This window comes from Pseudophryne corroboree, chromosome 2 (assembly GCF_028390025.1).
Source record: "Pseudophryne corroboree isolate aPseCor3 chromosome 2, aPseCor3.hap2, whole genome shotgun sequence".
NCBI lineage: Eukaryota > Metazoa > Chordata > Amphibia > Anura > Myobatrachidae > Pseudophryne > Pseudophryne corroboree.
The window spans coordinates 452,069,410-452,091,729 of record NC_086445.1 but is presented as its reverse complement, the minus strand read 5'-3'; the positions used below and the strand labels follow the sequence as shown (position 1 = coordinate 452,091,729).

General features: G+C 45.8%; 1 protein-coding gene across 5 annotated transcripts in view; it reads right to left on the bottom strand.

Annotated features, from left to right (window-relative positions):
- Positions 1-8,165: 8,165 nt before the first annotated feature.
- The window catches only part of GTF2IRD1 (GTF2I repeat domain containing 1), a 191,923-nt gene continuing 177,768 nt past the window's right edge, over positions 8,166-22,320 (bottom strand). For all 5 annotated transcript variants that reach the window (XM_063953724.1, XM_063953725.1, XM_063953726.1 and 2 more), the window contains exons 25-27: positions 22,211-22,251; positions 11,662-11,810; positions 8,166-8,399 (exon numbers count right to left, since the gene is read on the bottom strand). In XM_063953724.1, coding sequence (XP_063809794.1) covers positions 8,322-8,399; positions 11,662-11,810; positions 22,211-22,251 — 268 coding nt within the window. In that variant the 3' untranslated portion in view covers positions 8,166-8,321. The remainder of the gene's footprint in view (positions 8,400-11,661; positions 11,811-22,210; positions 22,252-22,320) is intronic.

The following is a 22,320-nucleotide window of genomic DNA, read 5'->3' as shown; positions in this document are numbered from 1 at the left end:
ATTCACACCAAGATACATACTTCCTCCAGATACGGTGATAATGTTTTGCCGTCACCTCCTTCCTAGCCTTTATCAGAGTAGGGATGACTTCCTCCGGAAAATCTTTCCCAGCTAGGATTCGGTGTTCAACCGCCATGCCGTCAAACGTAACCGCGGTAAGTCTTGGAACACGCAGGGCCCCTGCTGTAACAGGTCCTCCCTGAGAGGAAGAGGCCACGGATCTTCTGTGAGCATTTCCTGAAGATCTGAGTACCAGGCCCTTCGAGGCCAATCTGGAACAATGAGTATTGTCTGCACTCTTTTTCGTCTTATGATTCTCAATATTTTTGAGATGAGAGGAAGAGGAGGGAACACATAGACCGACTGAAACACCCATGGTGTCACCAGGGCGTCCAACGCTACTGCCTGAGGGTCCCGTGACCTAGCACAATACCTCCGGAGCTTCTTGTTGAGGCGTGACGCCATCATGTCTATTTGAGAAATTCACCAAAGACTTGTTATCTCTGCAAAAACTTCTTGATGAAGTCCCCACTCTCCTGGATGGAGATCGTGTCTGCTGAGGAAGTCTGTTTCCCAGTTGTCCACTCCCAGAATTAAGACAGCTGACAGAGCGCTTACGTGATTTTCCGCCCAGCGAAGAATCCTGGTGGCTTCCGCTATCGCGACTCTGCTCCTTGTCCCGCCTTGGCGGTTTACATGAGCCACGGCTGTGACGTTGTCTGATTGAATCAGAACCGGTAGGTTGCGAAGAAGATTCTCCGCTTGTCGTAGGCCGTTGTATATGGCCCTCAATTCCAGTATGTTGATGTGTAGACAAGCCTCCTGGCTTGACCATAGTCCCTGAAAATTTCTTCCTTGTGTGACTGCTCCCCATCCTCAGAGGCTCGCGTCCGTGGTCACCAGAACCCAGTCTTGAATGCCGAACCTGCGACCCTCTAGAACAGAGCTGGCCAAACCAGTCCTCGAGATCTACCAACAGTTCACATTTTCCAGACTACCTAGCTGGTGCACAGGTGTAGTCATTACTAATTAAGATGTGCTGCATTCATTCCTAACTGACAATTCTACAGATCTCCAGGAGGCCTAGAAAACATGAACCGTTGGTAGATCTCGAGGACCGGTTTGGCCAGCCCTGCTTTAGAAGGTGAGCACTCTGCAGCCACCACAGGAGAGACACCCTGGCCCTGGGGGACAGGGTTATTTTCTGATGTATTTGTAGATGGGACCCGGACCACTTGTCCAGAAGGTCCCACTGAAATGTCCTCGCATGGAACCTGACGAAGGGGATGGCCTCGTAGGCTACCACCATTTTCCCCAGAACCCGAGTGCATTGATGAACAGACACTCTTTTTGGTTTTAGCAGGTCTCTGACCATGTTCTGGAGTTCTTGGGCTTTTTCCAATGGGAGAAAAACCCTCTTTTGTTCCGTGTCCAGAATCATGCCTAGGAATGATAGCCGAGTCGTTGGAACCAATTGTGACTTTGGCAGATTGAGAATCCAACCGTGCTGTTGCAGCACTCTCAGGGAGAGCGACACGCTCTTCAGCAATTGATCTCTCGATCTCGCCTTTATCAGGAGATCGTCCAAGTATGGGATAATTGTGACTCCCTGCCTGCGCAGGAGCACCATCATCTCCGCCATCACGTTGGTGAAAATCCTCGGAGCCGTGGAAAGCCCAAACGGCAACGTCTGAAACTGGTAATGACAGTCCTGTATAGTGAATCTCAGGTACTCCTGATGAGGGGGATATATGGGGACATGAAGGTATGCATCCTTTATGTCTAGTGATACCATAAAATCCCTCCCTTCCGGGCTGGATATTACAGCTCGGAGCGATTCCATCTTGAATTTGAACTTTTTCAAGTACAGGTTTAGGGATTTTAGATTTAAAATGGGTCTGACCGAACCATCCGGCTTCGGGACCACGAACAGGGTTGAATAGTACCCTTTTCTCTGTTGGACCAGGGGAACCTTGACAATTACTTGCTGTTGATACAGCTTTTGAATTGCAGCTAACACTACTTCCCTCTCTGGGGGTGAAGCTGGCAAGGCCGACTTGAAAAATCGGCGAGGGGGCACCTCTTCGAATTCCAGCTTGTAGCCTTGGGAAACAATTTCCATCGCCCAAGGATCCACGTCTGAAAGAACCCAGATTTGGCTGAAAAGTCGAAGACGTGCCCCCACTGGTGCGGACTCCCTCAGTGGAGCCCCAGCGTCATGCAGTGGATTTTGTAGAAGCCGGGGAGGACTTCTGCTCCTGGGAACTAGCCGAAGCAGGCGTTCTCTTTCCTCTACCCTTACCTGTGGCAAGGAAGGAGTAGCCCCGACCTCTTCTGGACTTATGCGCCCGAAAGGACTGCATCTGATACTGTGGAGTTTTCTTTTGCTGTTGCGGTAGCTGTGGAAACCATCCCCAAACAACACTTCACCCTTGTAAGGTAAAACCTCCATATGCTTCTTTGAGTCTGCATCACCCGTCCATTGGCGGGTCCATAGAGCTCGCCTCGCAGAAATAGCCATGGTATTGGCTCTGGAACCCAGCAGCCCAACGTCTCTTTGAGCGTCCCTCATATATAAGACTGCGTCCTTAATGTGGACTAAGGTCAATAAAATGGTATTCCTGTCCAGGGTATCAAGGTCAGCTGACAAGGTATCTGTCCACGCTGCAACTGCACTACACACCCATGCCGGTCTGAGCAAAGCACCTGTATGCGCATAAATAGACTTTAAAGTAGTTTCCTGTCTGCGATCAGCAGGATCCTTGAGGGCTGCCGTGTCCGGAGACGGTAGCGCCACCTTCTTGGACAGGCGTGTTAAAGCCTTGTCCACCCTGGGAGAGGATTCCCAACGTACCCTGTCCTGTGCAGGGAAAGGATACGCCATAAGAACCCTTTTGGGAATCTGCAGTTTTTTTATCTGGAGTTTCCCAAGCCTTTTCAAATAACTCGTTAAGCTCATGTGATGGGGAAAGGTTACCTCAGGTTTCTTTTCCTTATACATGCGCACCCTCATGTCAGGGACAGAGGGGTCATCATTGATATGCAAAATATCTTTTATTGCAATAATCATATACTGAATACTTTTTGCCACCCTTGGGTGTAATTTTGCATCATCGTAGTCGACACTGGAGTCAGAATCCGTGTCGGTACCAGTGTCTGCTATTTGGGATAGGGGACGCTTTTGAGACCCAGAAGGGCCCTGTGACCCAGTCCAATCCGTGGATTGACTCCCTGCTTTTTCCCTGGACTCTGCTTTGTCCATTTTCTTATGTAATGAGGTCACACTTGCATTTAACATATGCCACATGTCCATCCAATCATGAGTCGGCGTTGCCGACGGAGACACACCACTCATCTGCTCCACCTCCTCCTTGGACGAGCCTTCTGCTTCAGACATGCCGACACGCACGTACCGACACCCCCACACACACAGGGATCTATCTATAAGGGGACAATTCCCCAACAAGGCCCTTTGGAGAGACAGAGAGAGAGTATGCCAGCACACACCCAGCGCCAACTGACACTGGAATAAAAACCCAGATATAGCGCTTTTTATATGTATAATAAATGTGTATACACTCACTGCGCCTTACCAATGCCCCCCCTCTTTTCAGCCCTCTGTCACCGTGTTCAGCAGGGGAGAGTCCGGGGAGCCAGCTCCTCTGCAGCGTTCTGTGGAGAAAATGGCGCTGTTAGTGCTGAGGGATCAAGCTCCGCCCACTCCAGTGGCGGGCTTTGGACCCATTCCAATATACAAAAAATGGCAGGGGATTTTTTCATTTACTGCCTCCGCAGTCTAATGTACCCTGTTGCCAGTCCAGAGGTTTATATTGCTGCCCAGGGCGCCCCCCCCCCCCCCCATCCTGCGCCCTTCAGTGTGTGTGTAGTGTGTGGGAGCAATGGCGCGCAGCGTTACCGCTGCGCGCTTACCTCAGTGAAGATCTGAAGTCTTCTGCCGCCTTGAAGTCTTCTTTTCTTCTTATACTCACCCGGCTTCTATCTTCCGGCTCTGCGAGGAGGACGGCGGCGCGGCTCTGGGACGAACGGCGAGGTGAGACCTGCGTTCCGACTCCCTCTGGAGCTAATGGTGTCCAGTAGCCTAAGAAGCAGAGCCTATCATTTAAGTAGGTCTGCTTCTCTCTCTTCAGTCCCACGATGCAGGGAGCCTGTTTGCCAGCAGTGCTCCCTGAAAATAAAAAACCTAACAAAATTATTTTCAGAGAAACTCAGGAGAGCTCCCCTGTAATGCACCCTATCTCCTCTGGGCACAAAATCTAACTGAGGTCTGGAGGAGGGGCATAGAGGTTGGAGCCAGTGCACACCCATACTAAAAGTTCTTTATAGTGCCCATGTCTCCTGCGGAGCCCGTCTATACCCCATGGTCCTTACAGAGTCCCCAGCATCCTCTAGGACGTAAGAGAAAAAGGACTGCTATGGGTGGGGGGTGATGGCGCTGTTAAAGGATTGCAGGGTCAGAGGCGGAACTAGCGGTGGTGCTAGGGGGCACCAGCCAAAATCTTGCCTAGGGCATCATATTGGTTAGGGCCAGCTCTGCACCTAAGTACTTGTTCACCTACAGTTGGAGTGCCGATCACTTTTCTTCTCTCTCTCTATATATACAAAATGTCCAATTATGACAGAACTCAGCACCTTCAGTGTTAAACAGACATCCTTATATATATGATATTCATACCAAACAATAAAGTGTGTGTGACTGATGCACTGAGGCTGCTGTGTTCCAGGTCCTGTGTGGCAGACAAAACAGAACAGCAGGTTTTATGGTGAAGAGCTGGAATCCCTTGAAGTCTGCACTAGAGGACAGCTGAGACCCCATCGTGATTGAACCCCTAATTTTAAGGGGTACGGAGATAACATTTTCTTTTCTTTGGCCTATGTGTTGTGGGACACTTTTTGGAGTGTCAATTAAACTTGGGTGTCGCACATGGCTCTGGCTATTTCGGAGCTAACATTGCTTACATGTGAGCACAAGTCACGTTATATAAATAGTATTACACTATACTTCCTTTTGTTTTTTTCTGCCCATGGTCCATACTACTCTGCTGAATAACTGGGAGTTAAGGAGGACAATCTGAGGAGGGGAGCCAAAAGAACTGCTATAAGCATGAAATATTTATCGTTTGGTACGCATATTATATATCTTTTCTAAGGATGATGGCTGGGCTGTAGAGGCTAACCCTACAGGTTTCGTTTCTGCACTGTGGCACTGCTATGTCCTCTACAAATTTATAATTTTCCACCTAGTCAGACTAGAAAAAAATTATGCTTAGTTTCACTTAGCTATTAATGACCCGGGTTCTGATTGGCAGGCTCAGGACACTTGGCAGACTCCTGATTGGCAGGCTCAGGACGCTTGAAGATGATATCATCTGCAAGCATCCTGTACTAACGGAGATGACACGGGACCATCCAGGTGGTGTGAAAGGGGTAAGTAATCTGAAGCCCCCGGCTCCAACTTGTGTTCAGTATCCCGGTTCGGAGTTGGGGCTACAGCGTGAAAGCAATATAAGTGAGCTGTAGCCCCGTCCAGCTGCTAATATGCGTGCGACCTGTGCACAACCTAGCCTGCCGGGCAGGTGCAGCCTGACTTAGTGTCGGCAGGTTAGTGATGAGGAAATGCCACTCCCCTGCCTGTCAGCTGAGAATCAGGATGCTTGCTTGCTACCCAACAGCCCACTAGCTGCTGCTGGCAATGATGATTACTTATCAACATGAAAATGGCAGTCAGTTTGTTTTACATTATTCTTAGTGCAGATATTTTAATTCCTAATATTGATGGAAAGTCTACAACATTTTTCTAGATCAGTTGGAGATACTTTAAGGTACAAGCAGAATAGGTCTAGGAACTTTCTTCTTCTATTTCAAAAAAAAAACAAAAAACAAACAAACTATATAACACAACAAAGGGGTATATTCAACTGAAGTCAAAACTGCCGTCTTGTCGGAAAGACAGCAGTTTCCGACTGATTTAGGTCAGAAGGGGTTCCGACCTATTCAATAGGGGCTGTTTTGTTCCGACAAGTCAGGAATTTCCGACTTGTCAGAAAGCACATGGATCGGTGGATTAGCCGTAAATCCACGTGCATATGACGGAAATGTGGCCAAATCCAACAGGTTTTGGCCCCGTTTCCGACAATCTCAATCCGACTTTAAAAAAAGTCTGATTGAGGAGATGAGACGGGGAGCGGGGTCATGTTTTCAGAGGTGTGGGGATGAGACGGCAGGCGGGTGATGAGGATGGGAGAGGAGATGGAGCGGGAACGGGTGAGGGTTAGAAGGAGTTGACAGGAGAAGCCGGAGCCTTGCTTGCTGGAGCCGGGTGCCGTGAGGTCTGGCGGTTGCGCCCCATCCTTCTGCTACGCTGCTGCAGCCGCAGTGTTCCCTGCTCTCCCCGCGATGACCGGAGGGCGTGTCGGAAAGGATCCAACTTGAATTGAATATACCCAAAAGTCACCAGATTTTATCTTATTCACGGCCAATCCAGATGATTATATTTTCCTAATGGTACATGAATATGTTGACATAACTAGTGGGATAACTTGCGGCCCATACCTGTTTCAGTCTTTAGAAGGTATGATTGCCCATTAACTAGTTGCCTTGCATGGACGCAGCAGATACGATCACATCAGGCTGGGCTTTCCCTGACATGGTTGCATCTGATGCGACCAGTCGGTAAGCTCACTGTGCTGCTGCTGCTCTCCAGAGGGACCTCATGGTCCCTCTGCTTCCTGGTTCCCTCCCCTTTGTGCCTGCCATGCCCGGCAGCACCCACCAGCCGCTAGGGAATGTTAAAATGCAGCCCCTTACCTTCCCTCTTGACCCCCAGGGGCTACAGCGAGCAGCTGACGCCAAAAATGCAAAGATGCAATGGACGCAATGCTCTGACCATCAATGATCGTGATTTTCCCACCATCAACGTTTGTACCAAAGTTTCAAAATAACTTTTTTGTGTGCTTTTTAAAAAAAATAAAATCGTATTGGATAGTTTTAAATAGATATTTTTAACCTAATTCAATCATAAAAAAATGACAAAGTCTGAGCGTTTTTTGGAAAAATTATTAGCCAGTTAAATAGTTAAACCAAATCTGTTATTTGTAAGTATAATTCAATACCCTCTAGAAAAAAATATTCAGAAACCTAGCCCACCCTCCCGAGTGACTGAAGCCTAAGTGCATGTGTACTACCCAGTATAGCAGTCTGCAAGGAAGCACAGTGGAGTCCAAAACACCACCTGCCATCTGAATATCAGTATTGCTTCTATGAAAATACTCTATAACAGTGGGTTGCAACCATGGCAATCCAGCTTCTGTGGTTCTACACATCCCAGTAAAACATTGACAGCAAAACATTGGCAGGGTATGCTTGAGTGCCAGTAACCACCAGGCGTACTTGCTGTGATGTTCAAGGGTACTGAAAAAATGTCTGTAATGGCAGGACACCCAGGTGAAGATTAGACACACAGGAAAGCTGTACTCTGTACCTATGAGGGGTGGTCTTCAGTATGCCGTCTGTCGGGACCCCGGCGCACAGTATACCGGCGCCGGAATCCCGACAGCCGGCATTTATTCTCCCTCGTGGGGGTCCACGACCCCCCTGGAGGGAGTACAAAATAGCGTGGCGTGCGTAGCACGCCACCGTGCCCGCAGCGAGCCCGCAAGGGGCTCATTTGCGCTCGCCACACTGTCGGTATGCCGGCGGTCTGGCTCCCGGCACCGGTATGCTGGTCGCCGGGAGCCCGACCGCCGGCATACCATACTACACCCCCTATGAGGACTATAGATTTATTGTCAAATTGGTAGAGAATGTATACAGCAAGCTCCACTGGGACAGGGACCGATGTGAATGAGTTTACATTCTTGGTAAACCACTGCACAATACGCTTGTGCTACATAAAGGTTTACAATATTATTTCACAATCTGTAGTTTTGTATTTATGTGAAAGTAGTCTGAGAGCCTTTGATCATGTGGTGTTTATAGCAATGCGCTTGTGGACGAATGCCGATGTGTAAAGAGTATCCTGCTAATCGGATTGTGAATCATCCCTAAATGGCATGAGATTTAACACTGCTAATTGTTTCTATACATAATACATACAGCATATAATAAACAATATACAGCTATACATATAAATAATACCAAGAATCCAGATCAGAACAAGGCAACACATTTTATTCTAAAAAGGCCGTCTTGAATGACAGAAACATACTGTAAAAATTATTGAAAATAAAAACTAAAAGGCATTGTTACATATTGTCATATACATTTCTTTATACAATAATTACATATGTCCGCCTAACTTCCACTTAGTAGTTCATTTGACCAGGAATCTGCATATTCTGCATATTCACACCCCCGTAGTCCAACATATACATGGGCCATTGCTGGAACAAAGAAGAACAATGTTACAATGTGAGATATACAAGTTTGTTGTTCTGCTCTGATACAGTAGCTTCACCCTGAAGACATGTTTGAGACACAATATTTCTCAATTACCTGCTGAAGTTAGAGAACCAGAAATAAGTGGGACCTTACAAAAAAGACAAGTGTGCACCACCTAGATATGTGTGCACACTGTATATATGGGATGAAGTTGACATCCCAACCTATGGGATACCGGCAGTCAGAATGCCGGCGCTGAAATCCCGACACCTCTCAGAATGCCGGCACCGGAATCCTGACAGACATAATGCAAATATGCCGGGGAGGGTTAGGCTGCAAGAAGGGAGGGTAAGGGTTAGGCGGCTGGGGGTGGGGAGGGTTAGAGTTAGGATGCCCGGTGGGGGGAGGGTGCAAGGTTTACGCTGCAAGGAGGGAGGGTCAGGGTTATGGTTAGAGTTAGGGCTAGTTCAATTTGTCCCACCTGTCAGTATTCTGCCCGCCAGTCTCCCCTCTTCGGGTATCCCATACCCAACCTGTATATATGTGTTATTGCAAAATTATACCCAAAAATATATTTATTTTGATTGCATGGTGAAATAAGGCATATGTGAATGTTTGGAAAGTAAGGGCTATATGGAGCGTAAAAATGCATAGCCTGACCCATAGTAAAATGTGGGTATGAGCCCTACAATAATAAAATCAATGTTGGGTTATATATATATATATATATATATATATATATTAGTGATGAGTGGATTTGGTTTTACTCGGTTCTCAAAACGGCATCTTATTGGCTATCCAAAACACGTGACATCCGTGAGCCAATAAGATGCCGTTTTGAGAACCGAGTTAAACCGAATCCGCTCATCACTAATATATATATATATATATATATATATATATAGACGGTCGGAAATAAATGGCGTCACTCCAGGTCTTGCAATCATCAAAATGTGTATTTAGAAAATTAACATCTGTTTTTATACATTTTGTCTATGAGATTATTTCACATGTTGGGAGACTAGCTTCTAACTTTTATCAAATACATTCTATAAAATGATAGGTAGAAGCGAATTGTTTGCTATGGGCAACCTTTCAAATTCTCCACTCTTTAGTTGCTTTGATGCATCTCCTCCTAAGGGCGGTATCCTATTAGCCCCCATGCCTCTTTGGCCAATCAAAACGGCCGGATATTGCAATGTATGACCGATGATAAAATTGTTATTTCCACTCTGGAGAGGAGTGATGTACATTCCCAATTATACATTCCCTATAAAAAAATACTATTAAGGATATTATTTGGGGGCTATATAAAGGTTAATAATACTAAATGATACGTTAACTTTTTATGGAAATTAAAAACAACTGAAATCTGATAAATAGGTGTTTTGTACTACTCAAAGGAACAACACAAAAGTTGACCTCATGGCTATGTTGGGTTTTTTCAAAAGAGGTAACAAATTACAAAAATGAATGCCAGACCCTTATGTGATTACTAGCCTTTATATAACATGTCTGTATTAGGGATGTGAGTGACCCACCTGATGAGGTCACCGTAACCTGATAGGAGGGCCCACATCTTTGGCCAAAACTGTGATAAGAACCTAAATTTTACTCCATGTTAAATTGTAGAGTTTATTATAATTGCTTAGAGTGTATACACGCATGTTCTTCTTTTTTGTGTGTGTGGCTCTACAAGCCTCAGCAAGGTACCACCTTTTAAGTTTAACATTAGGGTGTGCTGCCCAGCACCCCCCCTTTTACTCTGTAATTGTGTATGTATGTACACTTGAAGGTAGAGATGCCTTCTACCTGGACTAGCACCCCACCCACCTGCCTTTAGGAGTTTTTAATTAGTATGGGTCCTTGCATTTGCTGTCTACATTTTAGAATGGACACTACGATAGTTAAGACCTGGATACATTTATATATGTAAGTATTAGGCATGTTACCTGATGAGAATACATTGACATGGTATGTGGGCTTATATTTTTGCCCACAATTGTGCTCAGAACCTCAATTTTACTTCATGCTAAATTAGAGTTTATTATAATTGTTCTGATTACCAGTGTTCTTAGTGCTTAAGTGTGCATCTGCATTTTCCTTTTTTCTGTATGACACTATAAGTCTCAGCAAGGTAACTCCTCATGTTTAAAATTAGGGTGTGCAGTCCAGCCCCCTCCCCTTTACTCTGTGATTACTAGCCTATTGAGCGTTTGGGCATTCCATCGAGTCTGAGATTGCAGCAACCTGCAAGCGCTAAATGCGTTCAATACATGCTCTCTGATGTAAAGGCATGTCTAAGCAATTTCCAGCTCCTTATTTTTTGAGAGATTACAAAGAGCCTATGTTCCCCCACTCATAAAGGAATACATCTATTAGCATTAAGTGTACACACATACACATTTTACTGAGCCTTTGCTTTGCACATTATTTAAGTGCCACCTGGAGCGGTTTTATTCTGTAAAATGTAAGTAGCACAATACGCTGACATGATGCACTTTACATAGATCTTTTCTTATGTGTAAAAGCATTTTTTTAAATGCTCATATGTCATGTGGCACACTAACTCCTCCTTTGTATACAAGCACACGCACAGGGCATGATTTTGAGTCGGATGCAGAGGCAATGGTGGATGTAGTGGAGCAATTTAGTTTTTTGCGTCCAGATTCCATACACAGTAGGAGTTGCGACTGAGGTGCAAGAAAGACACAAAGAAATATTCTGAAAATTTACTGGGTGTTCCTGGGCGATATCAGGGATGTGGCTAAGCACGATGATGTTCCGTCTTATGGGCGTGTCACAGGCATGTGGTTTTGTACAGAAGTGGTTCTCGAACTCGGTCCTTAGGACCCCAAACAGATCACGTTTTCCACAGGTGGAGCTAATTATTTAAATTGTGAATCTGTGATCAGACCTGGAAAACATGAACTGTTTGGGCACTGAGGGCAGAGTTTGAGAACCTATGGTGTACAGATATGCAGAATCGGTCACATAGGGGCCATATTCAGACAGATAATCTGCACCAAGTGATATCTGAATGCCTGAAGACGCTCATAGTGGGCGCCTCAGTTCTTGCTCATTCAGACGCATGGTGTACACAAGAGAAGGAATCAGGCCCATAGTGTATAGTGCGTATATGGTGAGTCTAGTACCCAAGAAATGTTTCACCCTATTTTTATTTATTACAGTGCTTTAAATATGAAGTTCAAGCATCTTTGCCAGCAATGGATAAAGAATGCAGTAAAGAACGTATACACATACCACTAGTGACATTGGATGTGCTGAGGAGATAGGATCTACATTTGAAGAGGAAGAAGATGAGGATGATGAAGAGCTGGATGATGTTGAGGATACAGAGTTTCCCTCAGAAATTCTCTTCTTTTTCCGCTTGGGAGCAAGACTGTCTTTTTCTGCAATAGAAAATAGATCCAGTTTACTGTATGTAAGCCAGAACTCAGTTTATTACAATTATTACACAGAATGCTTAGATATATGCCAGGGCAGTACTGAATAGCACAACTAGTAGTTAGGGACATGACAGAGACCTGTTATACAATACAGTTAAACAATTCTTGATAGGGGCCCATGTTTAGAGGCTTGGCTAACCATTAGTATATGGTCTGGGCCCCTTGATAAATATATATAGTAAATGCTGCTAGTGCATTCATGATAATGTACCAGATTAATAACAGCCATGCATTGTCAAAAGTACAGCATAGTCCTGTGCAGTATAATGTAACATATGTAATGTATAATTCAAGTGCACAGTCTGATCCCTAGAGGAAGGCCCCTTCACCCCCCACCCCTCCTGCCCCCCTGTGGGCCAGTCCAACCCTGTTTCTGTCCAAACTAATATGCCCCCTTCCCACATGTACTGTATAATGTTCCTTATAAACCCAGCTGAACACTATTCTACCCTCACATTCAGAGGTGTAGCCAAAACTTTGTGGGCCTCATAGCAACATTTGTCCCAATGCTTCTAGAGACACTTCTTTTCAGCAATTATTAATGGTACGTCCCATAATAGTGCCCTAGTTAATTTTATGAACCATAGTAGTCCCTTAGTTAAAGTTATGCCCCATAGTAGTGCCCTAGTTTATTTTATTAACCACAGTTAATATTATGTCACACTGTGAGGCTGCCAGTAGACATTATGCAACACAGCACCCTCAATTCACATTATGACATACAGTGTCCCAAGTTCATATAGTGCCACATTATAGTGTCCCAATTCATATTATGCCACATTATAATGCCCTCCAGTTCATGTTATACCACATTACAGTGAGCAGGTCTAGGGGCATAACTAAAAATAAGATTTTACTTACCGATAAATCTATTTCTCGGAGTCCGTAGTGGATGCTGGGGTTCCTGAAAGGACCATGGGGAATAGCGGCTCCGCAGGAGACAGGGCACAAAAAGTAAAGCTTTTCCGATCAGGTGGTGTGCACTGGCTCCTCCCCCTATGACCCTCCTCCAGACTCCAGTTAGGTACTGTGCCCGGACGAGCGTACACAATAAGGGAGGATTTTGAATCCCGGGTAAGACTCATACCAGCCACACCAATCACACCGTACAACTTGTGATCTAAACCCAGTTAACAGTATGATAACAGCGGAGCCTCTGAAAGATGGCTTCCTTTAACAATAACCCGAATTAGTTAACAATAACTATGTACAACTTATGCAGATAATCCGCACTTGGGATGGGCGCCCAGCATCCACTACGGACTCCGAGAAATAGATTTATCGGTAAGTAAAATCTTATTTTCTCTATCGTCCTAGTGGATGCTGGGGTTCCTGAAAGGACCATGGGGATTATACCAAAGCTCCCAAACGGGCGGGAGAGTGCGGATGACTCTGCAGCACCGAATGAGAGAACTCCAGGTCCTCCTTAGCCAGAGTATCAAATTTGTAAAATTTTACAAACGTGTTCTCCCCTGACCACGTAGCTGCTCGGCAAAGTTGTAATGCCGAGACCCCTCGGGCAGCCGCCCAAGATGAGCCCACCTTCCTTGTGGAGTGGGCCTTTACAGATTTAGGCTGTGGCAAGCCTGCCACAGAATGTGCAAGTTGGATTGTGCTACAGATCCAACGAGCAATCGTCTGCTTAGACGCAGGAGCACCCATCTTGTTGGGTGCATACAATATAAACAACGAGTCAGATTTTCTGACTCCAGCTGTCCTTGCAATATATATTTTTAATGCTCTGACAACGTCCAGTAACTTGGAGTCCTCCAAGTCACTTGTAGCCGCAGGCACTACAATAGGCTGGTTCAGATGAAATGCTGACACCACCTTAGGGAGAAAATGCGGACGAGTTCGCAGTTCTGCCCTGTCCGAATGGAAAATCAGATATGGGCTTTTGTAAGATAAAGCTGCCAATTCTGACACTCTCCTGGCAGAAGCCAGGGCTAGAAGCATGGTCACTTTCCATGTGAGATATTTCAAATCCACCTTTTTTAGTGGTTCAAACCAATGAGATTTTAGGAAGTCCAAAACCACATTTAGATCCCACGGTGCCACTGGAGGCACCACAGGAGGCTGTATATGCAGCACTCCCTTAACAAAGGTCTGGACTTCAGGGACTGAAGCCAATTCTTTTTGAAAGAAAATCGACAGGGCCGAAATTTGAACCTTAATAGATCCCAATTTGAGACCCATTGACAATCCTGATTGCAGGAAATGTAGGAATCGACCCAGTTGAAATTCCTCCGTCGGAGCACTCCGATCTTCGCACCACGCAACATATTTTCGCCAAATTCGGTGATAATGTTGCACGGTTACTTCCTTCCTTGCTTTAATCAAAGTAGGAATGACTTCTTCCGGCATGCCTCTTTCCTTTAGGATCCGGCGTTCAACCGCCATGCCGTCAAACGCAGCCGCGGTAAGTCTTGAAACAGACAGGGACCCTGCTGAAGCAAGTCCCTCCTTAGAGGTAGAGGCCACGGATCTTCCGTGATCATCTCTTGAAGTTCCGGGTACCAAGTCCTCCTTGGCCAATCCGGAACCACTAGTATCGTTCTTACGCCTCTTTGCCGTATAATTCTCAATACTTTTGGTATGAGAGGCAGAGGAGGAAACACATACACCGACTGGTACACCCAAGGCGTTACCAGCGCGTCCACAGCTATTGCCTGCGGATCTCTTGACCTGGCGCAATACCTGTCCAGTTTTTTGTTGAGGCGAGACGCCATCATGTCCACCATTGGTCTTTCCCAACGGGTTACCAGCATGTGGAAGACTTCTGGATGAAGTCCCCACTCTCCCGGGTGAAGATCGTGTCTGCTGAGGAAGTCTGCTTCCCAGTTGTCCACTCCCGGGATGAACACTGCTGACAGTGCTATCACATGATTCTCTGCCCAGCGAAGAATCCTTGCAGCTTCTGCCATTGCCCTCCTGCTTCTTGTGCCGCCCTGTCTGTTCACATGGGCGACTGCCGTGATGTTGTCCGACTGGATCAATACCGGTTTTCCCTGAAGCAGAGGTTCTGCCTGGTTTAGAGCATTGTATATTGCTCTTAGTTCCAGAATGTTTATGTGAAGAGACGTTTCCAGGCTCGTCCATACTCCCTGGAAGTTTCTTCCTTGTGTGACTGCTCCCCAGCCTCTCAGGCTGGCGTCCGTGGTCACCAGGATCCAATCCTGTATGCCGAATCTGCGGCCCTCCAATAGATGAGCACTCTGCAACCACCACAGAAGAGACACCCTTGTCCTTGGAGACAGGGTTATCCGTAGGTGCATCTGAAGATGCGACCCTGACCATTTGTCCAACAGATCCCTTTGGAAAATTCTTGCGTGGAATCTGCCGAATGGAATCGCTTCGTAAGAAGCCACCATTTTTCCCAGGACTCTTGTGCATTGATGTACAGACACCTTTCCTGGTTTTAGGAGGTTCCTGACAAGCTCGGATAACTCCTTGGCTTTTTCCTCCGGGAGAAAAACCTTTTTCTGAACCGTGTCCAGAATCATCCCTAGGAACAGCAGACGAGTTGTCGGCATTAACTGGGATTTTGGAATATTCAGAATCCACCCGTGCTGTTTTAGCACTTCTTGAGACAGTGCTAATCCCATCTCTAGCTGTTCTCTGGACCTCGCCCTTATTAGGAGATCGTCCAAGTATGGGATAATTAATACGCCTTTTCTTCGAAGAAGAATCATCATCTCGGCCATTACCTTTGTAAAGATCCGAGGTGCCGTGGACAATCCGAACGGCAGCGTCTGAAACTGATAGTGACAGTTTTGTACAACGAACCTGAGGTACCCCTGGTGTGAGGGGTAAATTGGAACGTGGAGATACGCATCCTTGATGTCCAAGGATACCATAAAGTTCCCCTCTTCCAGGTTCGCTATCACTGCTCTGAGTGACTCCATTTTGAACTTGAACTTCTTTATGTACAGGTTCAAGGACTTCAGATTTAGAATAGGCCTTACCGAGCCATCCGGCTTCGGTACCACAAAAAGAGTGGAATAATACCCCTTCCCTTGTTGCAGAAGAGGTACCTTGACTATCACCTGCTGAGAGTACAGCTTGTGAATGGCTTCCAACACCGTCTCCCTTTCGGAGGGGGACGTTGGTAAAGCAGACCTCAGGAAACGGCGAGGTGGATCTGTCTCTAATTCCAACCTGTATCCCTGAGATATTATCTGCAGGATCCAGGGATCTACTTGCGAGTGAGCCCACTGCGCGCTGTAATTTTTGAGACGACCGCCCACCGTCCCCGAGTCCGCTTGAGAAGCCCCAGCGTCATGCTGAGGCTTTTGTAGAAGCCGGGGAGGGCTTCTGATCCTGGGAAGGAGCTGCGTGTTGCTGTCTCTTCCCTCGACCTTTGCCTCGTGGCAAATATGAATAGCCCTTTGCTCTCTTATTTTTAAAGGAACGAAAGGGCTGCGGTTGAAAAGTCGGTGCCTTTTTCTGTTGGGGAGTGACTTGAGGTAGAAAGGTGGATTTCCCGGCTGTAGCCGTGGCCACCAAATCTGATAGACCGACTCCAAATAACTCCTCCCCCTTATACGGTAAAACTTCCATATGCCGTTTTGAATCCGCATCGCCTGTCCACTGTCGCGTCCATAAAGCTCTTCTGGCCGAAATGGACATAGCACTTACCCGTGATGCCAGTGTGCATATATCCCTCTGTGCATCACGCATATAAAGAAATGCATCCTTTATTTGTTCTAACGACAGTAGAATATTGTCCCTGTCCAGGGTATCAATATTTTCAATCAGGGATTCTGACCAAACTACCCCCGCACTGCCCATCCAGGCAGTTGCTACAGCTGGTCGTAGTATAACACCTGCATGTGTGTATATACTTTTTTGGATATTTTCCATCCTCCTATCTGATGGATCTTTAAGTGCGGCCGTCTCAGGAGAGGGTAACGCCACTTGTTTAGATAAGCGTGTTAGCGCCTTGTCCACCCTAGGAGGTGTTTCCCAGCGCTCCCTAACCTCTGGCGGGAAAGGGTATAATGCCAATAATTTCTTTGAAATTATCAGCTTTTTATCAGGGGCAACCCACGCTTCATTACACACGTCATTTAGTTCTTCTGATTCAGGAAAAACTATAGGTAGTTTTTTCATACCCCACATAATACCCTGTTTAGTGGTACCTGTAGTATCAGCTAAATGTAACGCCTCCTTCATTGCCAAAATCATATAACGTGTGGCCCTACTGGAAAATACGGTTGATTCGTCACCGTCACCACTGGAGTCATCGCCTGTGTCTGGGTCTGTGTCGACCGACTGAGGCAAAGGGCGTTTCACAGCCCCTGACGGTGTTTGAGTCGCCTGGACAGGCACTAATTGATTGTCCGGCCGTCTCATGTCGTCAAACGACTGCTTTAGCGTGTTGACACTATCCCGTAGTTCCATAAATAAAGGCATCCATTCTGGTGTCGACCCCCTAGGAGGTGACATCCCCATATTTGGCAATTGCTCCGCCTCCACACCAATATCGTCCTCATACATGTCGACACACACGTACCGACACACAGCAGACACACAGGGAATGCTCCTAATGAAGACAGGACCCACTAGCCCTTTGGGGAGACAGAGGGAGAGTTTGCCAGCACACACCAAAAGGGCTATATATATATCAGGGATAGCCTTATAATAAGTGCTCCCCTATAGCTGCTTTGTTATATAAAAATATCGCCATAAATTTGCCCCCCCTCTCTGTTTTACCCTGTTTCTGTAGTGCAGTGCAGGGGAGAGACCTGGGAGCCGTCCTGACCAGCGGAGCTGTGAGAGGAAATGGCGCCGTGTGCTGAGGAGATAGGCCCCGCCCCTTTTCCGGCGGGCTCGTCTCCCGCTATTTTGAGAAATCAGGCAGGGGTTAAATATCTCCATATAGCCTCTAGGGCTATATGTGAGGTATTTTTAGCCTTTATAGGTACTCATTTTGCCTCCCAGGGCGCCCCCCTCCCAGCGCCCTGCACCCTCAGTGACTGCCGTGTGAAGTGTGCTGAGAGGAAAATGGCGCACAGCTGCAGTGCTGTGCGCTACCTTTAGAAGACTGCAGGAGTCTTCAGCCGCCGATTCTGGACCTCTTCTGTCTTCAGCATCTGCAAGGGGGCCGGCGGCGCGGCTCCGGTGACCATCCAGGCTGTACCTGTGATCGTCCCTCTGGAGCTTGATGTCCAGTAGCCAAGAAGCCAATCCATCCTGCACGCAGGTGAGTTGACTCCTTCTCCCCTCAGTCCCTCGCTGCAGTGATCCTGTTGCCAGCAGGAATCACTGTAAAATAAAAAACCTAAGCTAAACTTTCTCTAAGCAGCTCTTTATGAGAGCCACCTAGAATTGCACCCTTCTCGGCCGGGCACAAAAATCTAACTGGAGTCTGGAGGAGGGTCATAGGGGGAGGAGCCAGTGCACACCACCTGATCGGAAAAGCTTTACTTTTTGTGCCCTGTCTCCTGCGGAGCCGCTATTCCCCATGGTCCTTTCAGGAACCCCAGCATCCACTAGGACGATAGAGAAAGTATATTGTAGGCCCCAAGGCGAAAGTTTGTAAGAGCCCGTGTGTACCATCAAATAGTGAAAAATATATATAACACATGTAACTGTGACAGGGAAGATGGGCTTCTCTCTGCTCTGGCCCCCATAGCAGCTGCACTCCCTGCACCAATGGTAGCTACGCCCTTGCTCACATTCCACCCCACAATGATCATTTACTGTGTATTTAAGCTTGCCAGCTGGCTATTGCAGGATTGATTAAATAGCAAAATAAAATGGGGGCACTATAGGTTATTTTACAATATCTAGATTAGCTATATATGTCAAATATTTTGTTGATGTTCCAAAAATCTTGTGCATAGTCTTGTGGTGTGACCTACGTACTGCAGGGCGCAATCACACTCACTTATATCTCCAAGGATGCCAAGGAGTTGACTTTGAACACTTCTCCTTTCACTTTAATGTCATCAGATTTGTTTACACCATAATGGCATGTTACGCATCAGTTTCTGCTACATATGACGCAGCCGTACGGTTTTCCTGTCTTCTGTTACATTTTGTTTTCAAAGAGGTTACATGTTTATTTTTAAATGCATCACTTCACTTAATTATTGTTATAGATGTCTCTGGTAGTACTGATTTTAGAATATTATTGTACGATAATGTGATTATAAGAATGTGATAATTCCTTTTAAACGCCTCCCTTATTTGACCTGAGTTAGGAGTTAAAATTTGATATAAGCAAAATATTTTATGACAATTAATAAGTAAATCTATTAAATTTTCAGGTGTGGATCAATGGATCGACAATGTTATGGTCGACATTCATTAGGCCGACACCAAATGGTCGACATGCATTACATCGAACGGTACAAAAGGTTGACATGATGAAGTGTTGATAGGAACAAAAGGTTGACATGACAATGGTCAACACACAAATGGTTGACACATTTATTTTAGTTTTTTAGGCCAAATCTTGGATATTTCATGCTATGTGACCTCCATCAGTACAAACAGGTACGCTTGTGCTCACCACGCTCCACTCCACTCACCACAGGTTACTATTCCCATTAGATGTCCATGTGGATAGTAAATCAAGCAAATGTTGAGAAAACATGTGTCGAACATTAACCTGTCAACCTTTTGTACCCATTGACCTAATGCATATTGTGTCGACCAATACACTGTCAATCATCCGGATACCTAATTTTTCCTATTGTTTTGTGTATGTGTTGGTTCATTAGTGCAACCACATTCTCTGCTCTAAAACCAAGCTCCCCTATTATTTTTTTCCTTTGTATTCTCTTCTAGGCCCTCAAACTCGGCCATCAGGCCTTTAAACAGTTCATGTTTTCCAGGACTCCACACAGAAACAGAAGTGAAATAATTAGTTCCACCTGTAGATCTTAAAATGTGTCAGTGTCACATGTGCACTTTCTAAGTGACCTGGATAATGTGCACTGTTTGGGGTCCTGAGGACCAAGTTTGAAAAACAGTGGGGGTCATTCCAACCCGATTGCACGCTGCAGTTTTTTGCAGCGGTGCGATCGGGTCAGAACTGCGCATGCGATCGCCTCTGCCTGATTGACAGGCAGAGGCGGTCGCTGGGCGGCACGATGGCAGCGACAAGTAACTCCCGGCCAGCCGCAGGAGCTGCGCTGGCTGGGAGTTACTCTATAAGTACAAAAGCATCGCCCAGCTTTTGTACTTGTGCGGTGGGGCCGGGCCTGGCATGCGGGGCGGACTAGCCCTGTGCTGGGCATCCCCCCGCATGTCAGTGTCAGTGATCGTAGCTGGGCTAAATTACGATCAGGTCGGAATGACCCCCCAGTGTTCTAGCAGAGGCATTCCCAACTTCGGTCCTCAAGGCATATTAACAGTACAGGTTTTAGGGATGGCCATGCTTGATTAAAGGTGACTTAATTAGTACCTCAGTTATTTTGATTTAACCATCTATGCTGAAGTCTGGATATCACTAAGACCTGTACTGTTAGGGGTATATTTACTAAAAGTCGATTTTGATTGATTTCAGATCTATTGAAATCGATCTTAATCAATGTTGGGCTTCCAGGGTTAAAACACACATTTACTAACAGGTTTTTTTTTTTAAATGTTAGTAAATGTGAGTTTTAGCCCAGGAAGCCCAACATCGATTACAATCAATTTTTATCATTCTGAAATCGCTCAAAATCGACCTTTAGTAAATATACCCTGTGTCGGACTGGGGCATGAAGGGCCCACTGGGGAATGCATTTATAGGGGCCCATGTTTAGGGGGGTGGCCAGTCCCTAGAGGGGGTGTGGCCAGCGACCACAGTGGTTTGGCTAACCATTAGAGTAAATAGAATAGTAAAGTACAGAAAATATTGCTAGTGCATGTATGATAATGTACCAGATTAATAACAGCAATGCACTGTAGAAAAAAACCCTATAGTCCAGTGCAGTATACGGTAACATAAGTATAATGCATAATTCAAGTGCACAGTGTAGAAGATGATTCCTAGGAAAGGATGTGGGACCCACCGGGGGTTTCCCCTGTGCCCATATGGGCCAGTCCAAACCTGCATTTACCCCTTAGTGTGCCTTGAGGTCAGAGGTTGGGAATGCCTGCTGTAGGAAATACAGCCCTTTGCTATCTGTAGGTAGCAGCAAGTCAGAACAGACACTGTAGTTTGACAATCTTTCATTTGACTTTATTTGCTACTGATTCTCTTGCATTTTTGTGGTTTTGATTAAATAATGTTTATGTACTGTACATTGCTGTGATGCAGACTCCAAGCTTGCAAGTAATCTGTTTGAAGGGTTTGCAGACCTGCATTGTAATAGTACATTATTGTGGCACTTAGCACCATAATGTGGTATCATATATAGCATTTATATTGGGAAGGCAGGCTACACTGAAGCAAAGGTCTGCATCATTATCATTATAAATATACACACAAAAAAAAAAAGATAAAAAAGAGTTTTGAAGAAAACCGCGGCGTGGGGTATTTCCTATATAAATCACTGCGCCTTTTTTCTTGCTCCTCCAGAGCAAGTCTGATTTTTTTCTAAAATTGTTATTTTTAGGAAAAGTCATTGGGATTTGCTCTGGCACCGTTATGGCACCACCCTAATGACTAATTAAGCAATTAGAGTATCCATTTAGCTTAATTAGTCTTTAAATTACTCACACGTGGTGTCTACTTCCTCCATCATGTTGGGATCCGTTCTTCTGTAGCAGTGTGTGTAAGTATGTGTGAATGTGTGTTGCCCAGAGCAGGTGTGTGACCCTCGGTGTGTAGTTGTGACCCTCCCCCCATGTGTGTCCAGAGGCGGCAGCAGGGAGAACTACATCTCCCAGCAACAACATCCCCAGTGAAAAGATGAAGGGTAGGGGACTTGGAGCCATGAAGACCACCAGACCGGTAAGTATCAGATGTCTTTTTATTGCACCACAGGGTTTTCAAAGCAAAGAACGCTGCATGCATTTAAAAAATTTTTTTGAATACTGTGGGAATCTGGAGTGTGCATACCCACTGTAATCTAAAATTGGGCATGAAGTTCACACTTTTTGTTTTGCGGGCAAAACCTTGTGCCCAATTTGATAACCTCCATAGGAGTAATTCAACTGCGCGTGAATACATCTACCCAGCCGAAGGGTTCAAGATTCAGTGCTGATGTCGGAGTTTAAACGCCACGCCAATTTGCACACTTTGCCCACAATTTAATTGTCCCCATAGAGGTCAACCTATAAAAGTTATGGTCCCACAAAGCCTTATAAAACGTAAAAATGTCACGCACAGACCTGGTTAGTTACAGTACAATTATTGGGGGTACTCAAGCATTCACATAGCTGGTATCTATAGTATCACTTACCTATTTGTGGTGTTGGCTCAATACAGATCTCTGAGAGAGGCCTGTTAGAAAATATGAATGTGATGTAAACTCTCATTATTGTACAAAGAAAACCCAAATGAGAAAATAGA